The sequence below is a fragment of the Bufo bufo genome, chromosome 4 (genome assembly GCF_905171765.1).
Source record: "Bufo bufo chromosome 4, aBufBuf1.1, whole genome shotgun sequence".
Lineage (NCBI taxonomy): Eukaryota > Metazoa > Chordata > Amphibia > Anura > Bufonidae > Bufo > Bufo bufo.
This window is the reverse complement of record NC_053392.1, coordinates 473,289,677-473,304,241: the sequence shown is the minus strand read 5'-3', so window position 1 is coordinate 473,304,241 and position 14,565 is coordinate 473,289,677. Positions and strand designations below refer to the sequence as shown.

The window sequence follows — 14,565 nt, the reverse complement described above, 5'->3', positions numbered from 1 at the left end:
TATGAACAGCACAGGCAGCACAGGGCGCACTATGAACAGCACAGGGCGCACTATGAACAGCACAGGGCGCACTATGAACAGCACAGGGCGCACTATGAACAGCACAGGGCGCACTATGAACAGCACAGGGCGCACTATGAACAGCACAGGGCGCACTATGAACAGCACAGGGCGCACTATGAACAGCACAGGGCGCACTATGAACAGCACAGGGCGCACTATGAACAGCACAGACAGCACAGGGCGCACTATGAACAGCACAGGGCGCACTATGAACAGCACAGGGCGCACTATGAACAGCACAGGGCGCACTATGAACAGCACAGACAGCACAGGGCGCACTATGAACAGCACAGGCAGCGCAGGGCGCACTATGAACAGCACAGGGCGCACTATGAACAGCACAGGCAGCACAGGGCGCACTATGAACAGCACAGGGCGCACTATGAACAGCACAGGCAGCGCAGGGCGCACTATGAACAGCACAGACAGCACAGGGCGCACTATGAACAGCACAGACAGCACAGGGCGCACTATGAACAGCACAGACAGCACAGGGCGCACTATGAACAGCACAGGCAGCACAGGGCGCACTATGAACAGCACAGGGCGCACTATGAACAGCACAGACAGCATAGGGCGCACTATGAACAGCACAGGGAGCACAGGGCGCACTATGAACAGCACAGGGCGCACTATGAACAGCACAGACAGCACAGGGCGCACTATGAACAGCACAGACAGCACAGGGCGCACTATGAACAGCACAGACAGCACAGGGCGCACTATGAACAGCACAGGCAGCACAGGGCGCACTATGAACAGCACAGGTAGCACAGGGCGCACTATGAACAGCACAGACAGCACAGGGCGCACTATGAAAAGCACAGACAGCGCAGAGCGCACTATGAACAGCACAGGCAGCGCAGGGCGCACTATGAACAACACAGGGCGCACTATGAACAGCACAGGGCGCACTATGAACAGCACAGGGCGCACTATGAACAGCACAGGCAGCGCAGGGCACACTATGAACAGCACAGGGCGCACTATGAACAGCACAGGCAGCGCAGGGCACACTATGAACAGCACAGGGCGCACTATGAACAGCACAGGGCGCACTATGAACAGCACAGGGCGCACTATGAACAGCACAGGCAGCGCAGGGCACACTATGAACAGCACAGGGCGCACTATGAACAGCACAGACAGCACAGGGCGCACTATGAACAGCACAGGGAGCACAGGGCGCACTATGAACAGCGCAGGGCGCACTATGAACAGCGCAGACAGCACAGGGCGCACTATGAACAGCACAGACAGCACAGGGCACACTATGAACAGCACAGGCAGCGCAGGGCACACTATGAACAGCACAGGGCGCACTATGAACAGCACAGACAGCACAGGGCGCACTATGAACAGCACAGGGCGCACTATGAACAGCACAGGCAGCGCAGGGCACACTATGAACAGCACAGGGCGCACTATGAACAGCACAGACAGCACAGGGCGCACTATGAACAGCACAGGGAGCACAGGGCGCACTATGAACAGCACAGGGCGCACTATGAACAGCACAGGGCGCACTATGAACAGCACAGGCAGCGCAGGGCACACTATGAACAGCACAGGGCGCACTATGAACAGCACAGACAGCACAGGGCGCACTATGAACAGCACAGGGCGCACTATGAACAGCACAGGGCGCACTATGAACAGCACAGGCAGCACAGGGCGCACTATGAACAGGATATTTATATTGATGTCCTCAGGATAGGTCATCAATATGAGTTCGGCGGAGGTCTGCCTCCTGGCACCCTGGCCGATCAGCTAGAGGCGGCCACGTTTGTACAAGCACTGCCTTCTCTTCACTCTTTACCTGTTCGCAGTGGTAAGCAGGTGTAATTACAACTATGCCGTTCTATTCACTTCTATGGGGCGGTTCTGTAGTATTCACTTGAATAGGAAATTAATGGGACGACTTAGGTGTAATTACCCTGAACAGAAGGTAGCACTCGTATGAGCGCAGATTTCTCTTCAAACAGCTGATCAGCGGAGGTGCCAGGAGATGGACCCCTGCCGATCTGATTTTAATGACCTATCCTGACTTTCAAATATTATTCTCATGATAAATTTCCCCCAATAACTGAAAAATTAATGCAGAATGCAAATTCATACTGCCCACTATGTACAAGTAATGAAAGACTTATCTTGACTTTACGAAAGGCAAATACATACCTGGAGTTCATCTAGAAGGGTTCTGGCTTGTTGGAGTGGTATAGGGATACTTCCGAGGCCAGTCACTGGCTGATATGACATTTCCACTAGCCATTTACGCAGTTTTTCTGCCATCTCTCTGTAGCGCTGCCATTGGCGTATCTGGCTATCAATGATTCCTCTCCTTTGTTGAGCACGACGGATCACTCCTTGCCACTGATTACTCAGCAGGGCTAACTTAAGGTTAAACTCATCCCTAGAGAGAACATGATAACGGGTTAGCTAAATGTGTATAGCGTCCTGACAACTATGAACATCTATTTACTCATTATCTAAGAGGTCATAGTGATTTTATATGTAATACATAAAATAAAAATTTGTTCTCTGGAAATAGTGTTCCTCTTTTAAGGCATAAAAGTGATTACTTAAGGCACATGAAATGACTGGAAATCACTCATCATATTCAATACATGTGTAAAATTTCTGTACCTATCATCCACTTGTCCTTGCTCAAGAAGCCTTTGTCCATCGGCAATTATTGAATGCAAAATCTGTTGACGGCTGAACATTTCGGCTTGAAACAGCTGACAATAGGAAAATACAAGTTAATACCTGTCACAGATACCTCCTTGCAGAGCAGTACTGGTTTGCTAGTTATGCAGAAATGGAAGATTTGGCAGGTGGTTTCCTGGACATTTACTGACCTGTCACCAGATTAGGACATTGCCATGGTGGGAAATTCAATTGTGACAGGCACTATAAAACTTTCTCTAGACAATTTAATTAGCCTTCCAATGTTGTATCACTATGGCATCACTTGTCGAAGAACTGTCACACATTCCTACAGAAATTCAGGATATGGCACGTAGAAAACCAAGAGTGTACGCTATAATCCAACAAAGTCAATTCCCATCAGCAATTCCTATGTGGTTTTGTAAACTTGAATGGGCTACTGAGTTTGCTTGAGTTGAAATGAAGGCTTTCTACAATTGCATTACTCATTCTGTACCAGTTATAAGTTACAGTGTGAAATATAGTGTAGAGCTGCTGGCTGTTACTTTAACCCCTTAATGCCCAGCGCCGTACGATCCGCGGCAGGGGTCCGCCAGTCACTGATAGCTGGACCCCTGCTGTATGCGCCGACATCGGTGAAATCACCGATGCCGGCACATTAACCCCTGCACGGCCGCGGTCAGCCCTGACCGCAGCACGTGCGGACTTCAGACGGCCATCAGGTCCCCGCGCTGCTATGACGGGGACCAGATGGCAGGGAAGGCAGCCTGATGCCTTCCTTAGGCATTGTGGCTTCCTTCCGGGAGAGCCTGTGAGATCCAGCCTCCTGGATCTCACAGGTAGGAAGCTGTAAGTCTATGTAATCCTATTACACTGGTAATACACTTACAACCAATGCATCACCATACAGAAGTATTGTGATGCATTGTAAAGGGGATCAGACCCCCAAAAGTTGAAGTCCCAGAGTGGGAAAAAAAAGAAAGTGTAAAAAAAGTTTAAAAAAATAAACTTTTACAGAAAAAAATGTAAAGTTTCAAGTAAAAAAAAAAAAGCGTCCTTTTCCCAAAATAAAGAAAAAAATAAATTGTAAAAAATAGGAAAAAAAGTAGACATATTACATATCACTGCGTCCGTATCGACCTGCTCTATAAAAATATCCCATGACCTAACCCCTCAGGTGAACACCGTCAAAAAAAAAACCCAAAAAAACGGTGCTAAAAAAAATCTTTTTTTTGTCACCTTACATCACTAAAAGTGCAACACCAAGCGATCAAAAAGGCATATACCCCCCAAAATACTACCAATCTAACCGTCACCTCATCCCGCAATAAATGAGCCCCTATCTAAGACAATCGCCCAAAAACTGAAAAAACTATGTCTCTCAGACTATGGAGTCACTAAAACAAGATTTTTTTTGTTTAAAAAATATCATTGTGTAAAACTTACATAAATATAAAAAAGCATACACATTAGGTATTGCCACGTCCGTAGCAACCTGCTCTATAAAGATGTCACATGACCTAACCCCTCAGGTGAACACTGTAAGGAAAAAAAAAAAAAAAAAAAACTGTGTCAAAAAAGCCAGTTTTTGTCACCTTACATCACAAAAAGTGTAATAGCAAGCGATCAAAAAGTCATATGCATCCCAAAATGGTACCAATCAAATCATCAAATCATCCCACAAAAAATGAGCCCCTATATAAGGATATTGCCCGAAAAAGTAAAAAAAATATGGCTTTCAGAAAATGGCAACACAAAAACAAGATTTTTTCCTTATAAAAATGGTTTTACTGTGTAAAACTTAACAAACAAAAAAAAAAAAATAAACATATTAGGTATTGCTGGATCCATAACAACGGGCTCTATAAAAAAAAATCACATAGGTAATCTACCCAGTCAGGTGAATGCTGTAAAAAATATTTTATAAAAACTGTCCAAAACAGGCATTTTTTGGTACCCTTGGCCCAAAAAGTGCAATATTGAGTGATCAAAAAATCATATGTACCCAAAAATTGTACCAATAATAAAATAAATAAATTTTAAAAAGTAGACATATTAGGTATTGATGTATTCATAACGACCCGCTCTATAAAAATATCACACGATCTACCCCCTCAGGAGATTGCCATAAAAAATAAAATAAACACTGTGCCAAAACAGCCATTTTTTGGTCAACTTGCCCAAGTATAATATTGAACAATCAGAAAATCATATGTACCAAAATTAGTACCAATAAAAAAGTCTACTCTTCCCATAAAAAAACATGATTTTTTTTTTCAAAAATGCTTTATCATGTGAAACTGAAACAAAAAAATAAAAATAGACATATTTGGTATCATTGCCTCCTGCTCTATAAAAATAATACATAATTTTTTCTGTACCATAAAAAAAAAACAAGAACATAAAATAAAAACTATGCCAGAACAGCCATTTTTGGTTACCTTGCCTCACAAAAAGTGTAATATTAAAGTGATCAAAAATCATATGTACCCCAAAATAGTACCAATAAAACTGTCACACAAAAACAATATTGTGCTCTTTCCCGTCTGAGTCCTGCGTTGTGCCCATACAGCACTTTACAACCACATACCACCCATACAGTGCCCATACAGCACTTTACAACCACATACAGGGTGTTTCTGTAAACTGTAGAATGAAATAAATACTGAGTTTTGTCTGTTAACCCTTGCAGTATTACAGTAATAAAATTTAATTTTAGTTTCTAAAATGGAGTAATTTATGGGTGGTTTCTACTATGTAAGTCCCACAAAGTGCCTAAAAAAAAGTGGGTTTTGGAAATGTTTTTTTTTTTAAATCTAAGCCTTCTAATATCCTCAAAAAATAAAATGTTGTTTACAAAATGATGCCAATATAAAGTAGACATATGGTAAATGTAAAGTAATAACTATTTTATGAAGTATCACTACCTACCTTAAGTGCAGAGAATATGAAATTTTAAAAATTGTGAATGTTTAAAAAGTTTTGGTAAATTTGGGATTTTCTTTTTTATAAATAAACGTAAAACATGTTGACTCAAATTTATCATTTACATGAAGTACAATGCGTCACAAAAATCTCTGAATGGCTTGGGTAAGTAAAAGCATTTCAGAGTTATTATCATATAAAATGACACATGTCAGATTTGCAAAAATCGGCCTGGGATTTAAGGTAAAAAACAGCTTGGTACTGCATGAGTTAAATATTGTGTGTGCAGCACGCAAGTTACACCTGTAATCATCAGGGTGGTTCCAGAATTTTCACCCTGTATATCCTCTTTTTGGTTTGATTGATGTTACTCTTGCTACAATAAGTCACCAAGATTCGGCTTCACCGGCATCCGGCACATATAGAGTGAAGTGAGGAAAACTAAACACCTCCTAAATGCAGCAGACTATGGTTTAATACCATGTCGGCCACCGCAAAAGAAGTACCTTTTAGCAAAGCTATTTTTTTGTATTGTGATAAAGGGAAGAAATGTACTACTGTATACAGTTGCATACCTTGGTGGTATGCGGTGGAGAATATACCCAACATATACCTCTTAGGTATAAGCAGAAGGAAATGTGAACACCTACTGCTTACCTCATGTGCCCTTTGCTGCTCTAAAAGACTCTGGTAATTTCCAGGGATTTCCACCGCAAGCTTCTGCTCTGTCTGGATCAGGAACTCCATCCAAGTTTCACATTTTTCCAAAAAGGTCTGATGATGTAGTAGGAAAGACTGTAATTTGCTGTAAAACAATCAAATTATTCTGTTATTCACCATTCTGAAAGACTTCTAGAAGACAAACTAATACACCTACAATAATGCACCATGCGATCCAATCTAGAAAGGCTTAGCCAACTCCAGCTTTATATTTTGTGTTCGAAGTATTCCATGCTACATTGAATCCTGATTATTAAAGCAATAATAAGACTATAAAATACATCAATAATATTTTGCCAACAAAAGAAAAAAGGCCACTAGAAACAAAGACTGAAAGTACGGAGCATGTCAGTGATTTCAGGCTTGTCCAATGGCTTTCATTTTATGAACCGAACCTAAACATCAAAGACCATGTGGCCTTATGCAATAATTATGGAGAAAATGATAGCTCAGCTCTGCTCAATATGTCAGTATATCAGGGAGAAGAATGCATAAAGGAATCTGTACTTGAAATATAACAGACAACTTCATGCATCTTTGCATGATTGCCAACTAACTAGATTCGCAAGGAAGAATGTCCCACGGCACAAGAACCACCCGGTGGTTTGCTTAAGATGCAGGATTCTTTATTAAGCAAGCGGTACAACGCATTTCAGGGATAAAATCCCCTTCTTCAGATACTGATTACTTGCATACCTAACTATCTAGATTCGACTATTAAAGGGGATATCCCATGATTAATGTAATAAATGAAAATCAGACATTATATAGTACATGACAATACCTTTCCAACAAAGCTAGAACCAGCCCTGTACCTCACAGGGATCCAGAGATCTCCTCATTTATTGATCAAGTTGCTCTGCTAGTTGCTGGCAGCTCAGGGGTGTGTTCCTCCTACTGTAGTTATCTCCCTATTACAGCTCGGGGGGCATGTCCTTTCTACTACAGTTTTTTTTCTATCACAGCTCAGGGGGCATGTGCTTTCTACTACTGTCACGGCCATGGCTATGACCGTGACTCTCTGAACCGCATGCGGTTGTCAGCGGATTAGTTTGGTTGTCAATCACAGGTGAGGGCTCTGGTATTTGTCTCACCTGTGGTTGCCGCTGGCAACAGTATGTATGTGGCAGCATAGCAGTCTGAGCTGTGTCGTGGCAGCTTGCTATGTTGTGCGTGCGGTTTCGTGTGATGTGTGTATGTGTGCACTTGGTTTTATGTTATTGTATGCACTTCCCCTTTTAGTTGATGTCTTCCCTTCCCTGGTGTTGGAAGGGTTAACCTCCTTCCTAGTGTGTGTGTGCACTGGGTGTGTCCGGTTGTGGGTGTGGCTGCATGGGCTATAAAGCCTCAGTTAAGACATGATGTCTGAGGGGTACTCCAGCCTTGTTGTAAGCTGGAGGAACTCTCCTGGTCACATTTCCATCTGCCAGTGAGGGCCACCCTTGTGGTCATAAATTGTGATTCTCTATGTTTATGAAGATGTGTGTTTACTTCTTGTATGGTGTTTGGTAGATGTTTGTTTGGTCGTTTCTTATTGCAGCATATGGTTTCCTGTGATGTGTGTGGTGTGCTCTGACTTTGGTGTTTGTGGACAGCAGCACTTGGGTTCCAGGTTGTGTGTCTGTGGCAGGTAAGTGTGGTACTAGGCTCACTTACCTGTCACTGCCATATGTCTGTTTATGTTTCCTTGTCTGTGTTGCTTGGCCACTTTAGACTCCTGTTCCTCCATGTCCAGGAGGAACGGGCTGTCTACCCAGCTCCTAGTTTAGGGCCATCTTGAGGGCTAGCAGGGACTTCAAGGTTCCGGAGCATGAGCCCTCCTACCATCAAGGTCGGCTCATGTAGCTAGGAGTCAGGGTCAGGTTAGGGATGCGATTAGGAGGTCACCTGCTCCCTAATCCTGTTGGCCTGGTCGAGCAGCGACCACTCCATCTGCTGATACCGCACGGCTGAGGGTTCTCCTCATCCTCAGCCGTGACAACTACAGGTTTTTTTCTATCACAGCTCAGGGGGCATGTGCTTTCTACTACAGGTTTTTTTCTATCACAGCTCAGGGGGCATGTCCTTTCTACTACAGGTTTTTTTCTATCACAGCTCAGGGAGCATGTACTTTCTACTACAGTTTTTTTTTCTATCACAGCTCAGGGAGCATGTCCTTTTTGCTGTAGCTCTCTGTGTATCTGTCACAGCTTATTTCATGAGATAAGGCTTGTGGTATTTGAAGGATGCAAGTGAGCATGTTTGACCATCTCAGTGATGTTACTGAGGTGGACAAAGTTATAATGAAAAGAGCAACCAGCAGGTGGAACTCTGCAAATAGGTGTCTTTGAATAAAGCATGGCAATTCTAGATGTTTAAGTTCATGCAATTACAAAAGTATTCAGATCCAAGTACTGCTCTTTAATTTTACTGGATGCTTCTTCAGTATACAGTATGTAGTCATTGTATCCAAAGTTAAATATGGCCATTGCTGCCTAGGACTAAATATCAAAGGAACTTCATGTAGGACAGTACTGAAGATATAAAAATCTCTCTGTTCTGATGCATTTCTAGATTAAAATTGTTTATTTGAACGGTTCTAAACTCAACTGTTTATGAAGAAGAAGCTACAACATGAGTAAATGGACTTGGCTTCAAAGAACCCAAGCTAGAGATCTATGCCATTTGGCAATACATAAGCAATATACAATTATTAACCTTACCTGAACCTTTCTGTTGTCTGTGATGAGACCATTGTCCAAGTTCTATTCATACACTGCATGCGTTTGATCTCTTTATCATTCAGTGGTAGTCTGTATCCTAACTCATTGAGACGATCCAAGTCTTGAGCCATGCTGCTAAATTTTAACATCTGTCTCTGTAATACAAAAATATAGTAAAAATGGGAACCATTCAGTTCTACATAGCTGCATGTATTCTGCTGTCTATACAGAACCAAGGTTTTAACACTGGGAACTTGCTTACTTTGAGTTCCTCCATCCTGTCTTGAATTGTCGAGAGGTCTGATGATCGGTTCGGGTCCTGTCCATTTAGAACCTCTACTGCTTCTAGAAGCCACATTTCAAGGTCTTCAAGACTCTTTATAAATGTTTCGTAATCCAAGACACCGGCCTGCAACAAAACCAGTGACAACCGTGAAATATGTTATTATATAGTGGACTAAAGAATATATTCACTAAATGAAATAGTTACATATGCACTGTTCATAAAGTATTACATAGAAAAGCCAGCTGTGTACCCTACAAAGGAAGCTCCAATAGAAACTTTACTGAATGTAGTCTTGGAGATGGGATCCTCCATGGAAGTGGACTCTTTAAGATCTTGGTAACTTAGTTAATTTACCTAAACAATTTTGTCTTATTACCGTACAGTGCTAACCTGTGGAGGGAAGCTCTTTTACATAGAGCCTATCCACCCTCACTCCCCCAAAGCCGATGTCTCTGCTGCACTGGTGCGTGCTGCAGGCTCTTCAGCTCAGGTCCCAACCTGATGTGACCACGTCTTCTCACATTCGCTGTATTGACTACAATGCAGCTAAACAGGAAAAGAAGCAGCACATCTAGTGAGGACCTGGGCAGTAGAGCCCGAAGCACGCACCAAGAGTAAAGGAGGGTAAGTGCTATGTAAAAAAGCTTAATCTGCCTGGGATCTGGTGTGGTGCATTGTGTTAGATCTTATCACATTTACATAGCAATAGGAAATTCCATTACACAAGTGAGTGACCAAATTTGCATGGCCCCTTGTGGGTGTACATATGGATATATCTCTAGGTCTTGCTAACCAAAACCGAACACAATGTAAGGCCCTATGCACATGACCACATTTGGGATCGGTGTCCAGTCTGCATTTTTTGTGGGTGGGACACTGCTCCCATTCGACCCGTGTGCTGTCCACATCCATGTAGCCGTTCCATAAATTACAGAACATGTCTCATTCTTGTTCGTTTCTGCGGACAAGAACAGGTATTTCTACTGATAGGAGTGAGAAAATTGCAGCATGCACACGGGCGGCATCAGTATTTTGCAGATCTGCGGTTTGGGTACCGCAAAACGGATACGGTTGTGTGCATGTAGCCTAAACCATACTAAAGACAGGAATCCAAATAGCACTATATATGAACAATAAGGACAAACCTCAAAAAGTAATTGGGCATGCCATCCAGAAAAACAAAGAACATGCACATTCGCAAAACACTGCTTACCTGCAGGATTGCTTGTTGCCTTTGGAGTGCCTGCTCCAATACTGACAAACGCTGGCTCAAGGAAAGGTGATCAGACAAGATGGTTGCAGCAGCAGATGAATCGACTTGAAGTTTAAGCTGCTCTCCTGTCTCCTGGAGAACGGCCAGTGAGCTTTTAGCAAAAAACAAGTTTTTCAAAAGAACCTGAAAGGAGAAGAAACTCATCAATGAGAGAAAATGAAAAAATGTTGGCCTACCAATCTTCTCATCTCACTAAACATAAACCTTTCTAAATGGGGTGCTGCTTTTTCAGAACAGACTGTGAAAAATAATAGCTTGAAAATGGCTGGTTGCTATGTGCAAATGGTCAGTTTTCCTTTGCACTAGTTCTGACAAATCTCTTTTAAAGAAAAATACTGCAATGCAAGGCTGCAATAGTGCATGCGCAGGAAATGTACACGTTCTTAAATGCATTTACAAGTATATTCAGAGTCAGGCCCTTTTATTTTTTTTACATTTTGTTATATTGCAACTTGTGCAAAAATAAAAAAATAATTAAAAAATTACCTTCTCACAATCATGCTGCACCCAATACTCCATAATGACAAAGTGAATACAGAATGTTCAAAGTCTTTGCTAATTTATTGAAAAGGAAAAATGTAAATATTGCTTTGACATAAGTATTCAGACTATTGTTTGTAGAATCGGATTCCTCCTGCTTTGGACAAATCTGAATTTCACTAAACAGCATGAGCTCCTGATCACTGTAAGTGTATTATACAGTATGGTCTCCGCTGTGGCTGCATGAACATGGCCGCTAGTAACGCAAGACTATGCGAGTCTCGCGCATGCACCATTACTGTATAATTTGTGGCGCATGAAAAACTTCTTCCATTTAAGAATTATGAAGGCCACTGTGCTCTTGGGGACTTTCTGTGCAGCAGTAATTTATTTGTAACAGATCTGTGCCCAACACAATCCTGTCTCTGAGCTCTACAGGATGTTCTTTCCTCTTCATGGCTTGGTTTTCGCTCTGATGTGCATTGTCAGCTGGGAGACCTTATACAGACAGGAGTGTGTGTCTTTACAAATCATGTCCAATCAACTGACTTTGACACAGGTGAAATAGAATAAGTGCTGCACGGGTCTACCATGAAGCGAAGAGCAGGAGTTTTGCCCTCATGTGACAGCTCCTGCTGATCTGGGTTGTTCAACCCCTTAGATAATGGCATCTTAGTGGTTTAGAGGGAGACTGCGCCCTCTCTCAGGCATCGGCACCCTGCAAATACTGTGGGGGACCATTGATCAATGTCTGTGTACTTCAGCCAGGGACCGAATGCAGGGTGCCAGGCCTACCTGCAATGTATACCCTATCAGGCTGTGCCAGGGGCGTGTCAGTATCCCACTGACAGTATACAGTAGACTGCACTAAATAAGTAGTACGATGTGAACTATCAAAGGATCACATGTCAAAGTCCCTTTGTGGGACTAATAAGTGGTTAAAAAAAAATAAAATAATAAAGTTTCATTGAAAGATATCTCCTAGTTAAAAAAATAAACCTTTTCTATTGAGAAAAATGCATTTTTTAATTAATCACACACGGTGAAGATCGTAAAAAACAAACAAAAACAATACGAGAATTGTTTTTTTTTTGCTTATTCGCTACCAAAAAATAGAATAAGAAGTGATCAAAATGTGTTATGTACCCCAAAATGGTACCAATGAAAACATGTACTGCAAAAATCAGACAGGCCCTCAACAGGTTTTATTGTGCAAAAGTAGTACCTATATGCTTTTGGTATTGGTGTAATTCTACTGACCCTGATAATAAAGTTATCAAGTTATTTATGCAAAGTATGTCACAAAATTTACAACATAAAAACTCAGTGGCAGTATTGCTGACCCCCCCCCCCCCCAAAGAATTAATGCAAATAAATCAATGAGTTATGAGTCATGTGTACACCAAAGTGGCGCCAATAACAAAGTGGCGCCAAACAACAACTACAATAGCTGCTTTTAGCATTATGCTTCTACACTGAACAAAAATATAAACGCAACACTTTCGGTTTTGCTCCTATTTTGCATGAGCTGAACTCAAAGATCTGAAACATTTACTACATACACAAAAGACCCATTATCTCAAATATTGTTCACAAATCTGTCTAAATCTGTGTTAGTGAGCACTTCTCCTTTGCCGAGATAATCCATCCCACCTCACAGGTGTGGCATATCAAGGTGCTGATTAGACAGCATGAATATTGCACAGGTGTGCCTTAGACTGTCCACAATAAAAGGCCACTCTGAAATGTGCACAGTTTTGCCTTACTGGGGGGGGGGGGGGGTGTCAGAAAATCAGTCAGTATCTGGTGTGGCCACCATTTACCTCACGCAGTCTCAACACATCTCCGTCGCATAGAGTTGATCAGGTTGTTGATTGTCGCCTGTGGAATGTTGGTCCACTCCTCTTCAATAGCTGTGCGAAGTTGCAGAATATTGGCAGGAACTGGAACACGCTGTCGTATACGCCGATCCAGAGCATCCCAAACATGCTCAATGGGTGACATGTCCGGTGAGTATGCTGGCCATGCAAGACAAGAACTGGGATGTTTTCAGCTTCCAGGAATTGTGTACAGATCCTTGCAATATGGGGCCGTGCATTATCATGCTGCAACAAAAGGTGATGGTCGTGGATGAATGGCACAACAATGGGCCTCAGGATCTCGTCACGGTATCTCTGTGCATTCAAAATGCCATTAATAAAATGCACCTGTGTTCGTTGTCCATAACATACTCCTGCCCATACCATAACCCCACAGCCACAATGGGCCACTCGATCCACAACGTTGACATCAGCAAACCGCTCACCCACACGACGCCACACACACTGTCTGCCATATGCCCTGAACAGTGAAAACCGGGGCTCATCTGTGAACAGAACGCCTGTCCAAATTGTCAGACGCCATCGAATGTGAGCATTTGCCCACTCAAGTCGGTTACGACTATGAACTGCAGTCAGGTCCAGACACCGATGAGGACGATGAGCATGCAGATGAGCTTCCTTGAGACGGTTTCTGACAGTTTGTGCAGAAATTCTTTGGTTATGCAAACCGATTGTTGCTGCAGCTGTCCGGGTGACTGGTCTCAGATGATCATGGAGGTGAACATGCTGGATGTGGAGGTCCTGGGCTGGTGTGGTTACACGTGGTCTGCGGTTGTGAGGCCGGTTGGATGTACTGCCAAATTCTCTGAAATGCCTTTGGAGACAGCTTATGGTAGAGAAATGAACATTCCTTGCACGGCAGCAGCTCTGGTAGACATTCCTGCAGTCAGCATGCCAATTGCAAGCTCCCTCAAACGTTGCGACATCTGTGGCATTGTGCTGTGTGATCAAACTGCACATTTCAGAGTGGCCTTTCATTGTGGACAGTCTAAGGCACACCTGTGCACTAGTCATGCTGTCTAATCAGCACCTTGATATGCCACACCTGTGAGGTGGGATGGATTATCTCGGCAAAGGAGAAGTGCTCACTAACACAGATTTAGACACATTTGTGAACAATATTTGAGAGTAATGGGTCTTTTGTGTATGTAGAAAATGTTTCATATCTTTGAGTTCAGCTCATGCAAAATGGGAGCAAAACCGAAAGTTTTGCGTTTATATTTTTGTTCAGTGTATATTGAATAAGTACATGTGCTGTGAATGTCAAAGCTTAAAGAATTTATTATGTTCCTACAAGCAATTAAATATTTTATTTTAATACATACATTGCATTCTTGTATCCATGTAGCATTCTCTTCATCTGCTATGTCCTTGTTACTGGCGGTCTTAAGTAACTGATTGGTGCGATCTTCCTGCAGCTGAACGCTGTTTGTACACTGAATGCAGAGATCTTTGTATTTCTGCCATAGCTGGAGTAGAGTCTTACTTGAGTGCAGCTGTTCTGAAATATCTTCTAACAAACAATTCCACCTTAAGACATATAGAAAAACCATTAGTAAGTTAATC

General features: G+C 42.6%; 1 protein-coding gene across 4 annotated transcripts in view; it reads right to left on the bottom strand.

Moving 5' to 3' along the window:
* Nucleotides 1-14,565, bottom strand: part of SYNE1 (spectrin repeat containing nuclear envelope protein 1) — a 413,129-nt gene that overhangs the window by 62,003 nt on the left and 336,561 nt on the right. For all 4 annotated transcript variants that reach the window (XM_040429494.1, XM_040429495.1, XM_040429497.1 and 1 more), the window contains 7 exons: nt 14,325-14,529; nt 10,580-10,762; nt 9,343-9,489; nt 9,081-9,235; nt 6,316-6,463; nt 2,710-2,804; nt 2,242-2,476 (listed from right to left, as the gene is read on the bottom strand). In XM_040429494.1, the coding sequence (XP_040285428.1) occupies nt 2,242-2,476; nt 2,710-2,804; nt 6,316-6,463; nt 9,081-9,235; nt 9,343-9,489; nt 10,580-10,762; nt 14,325-14,529 (1,168 nt within the window). The remainder of the gene's footprint in view (nt 1-2,241; nt 2,477-2,709; nt 2,805-6,315; nt 6,464-9,080; nt 9,236-9,342; nt 9,490-10,579; nt 10,763-14,324; nt 14,530-14,565) is intronic.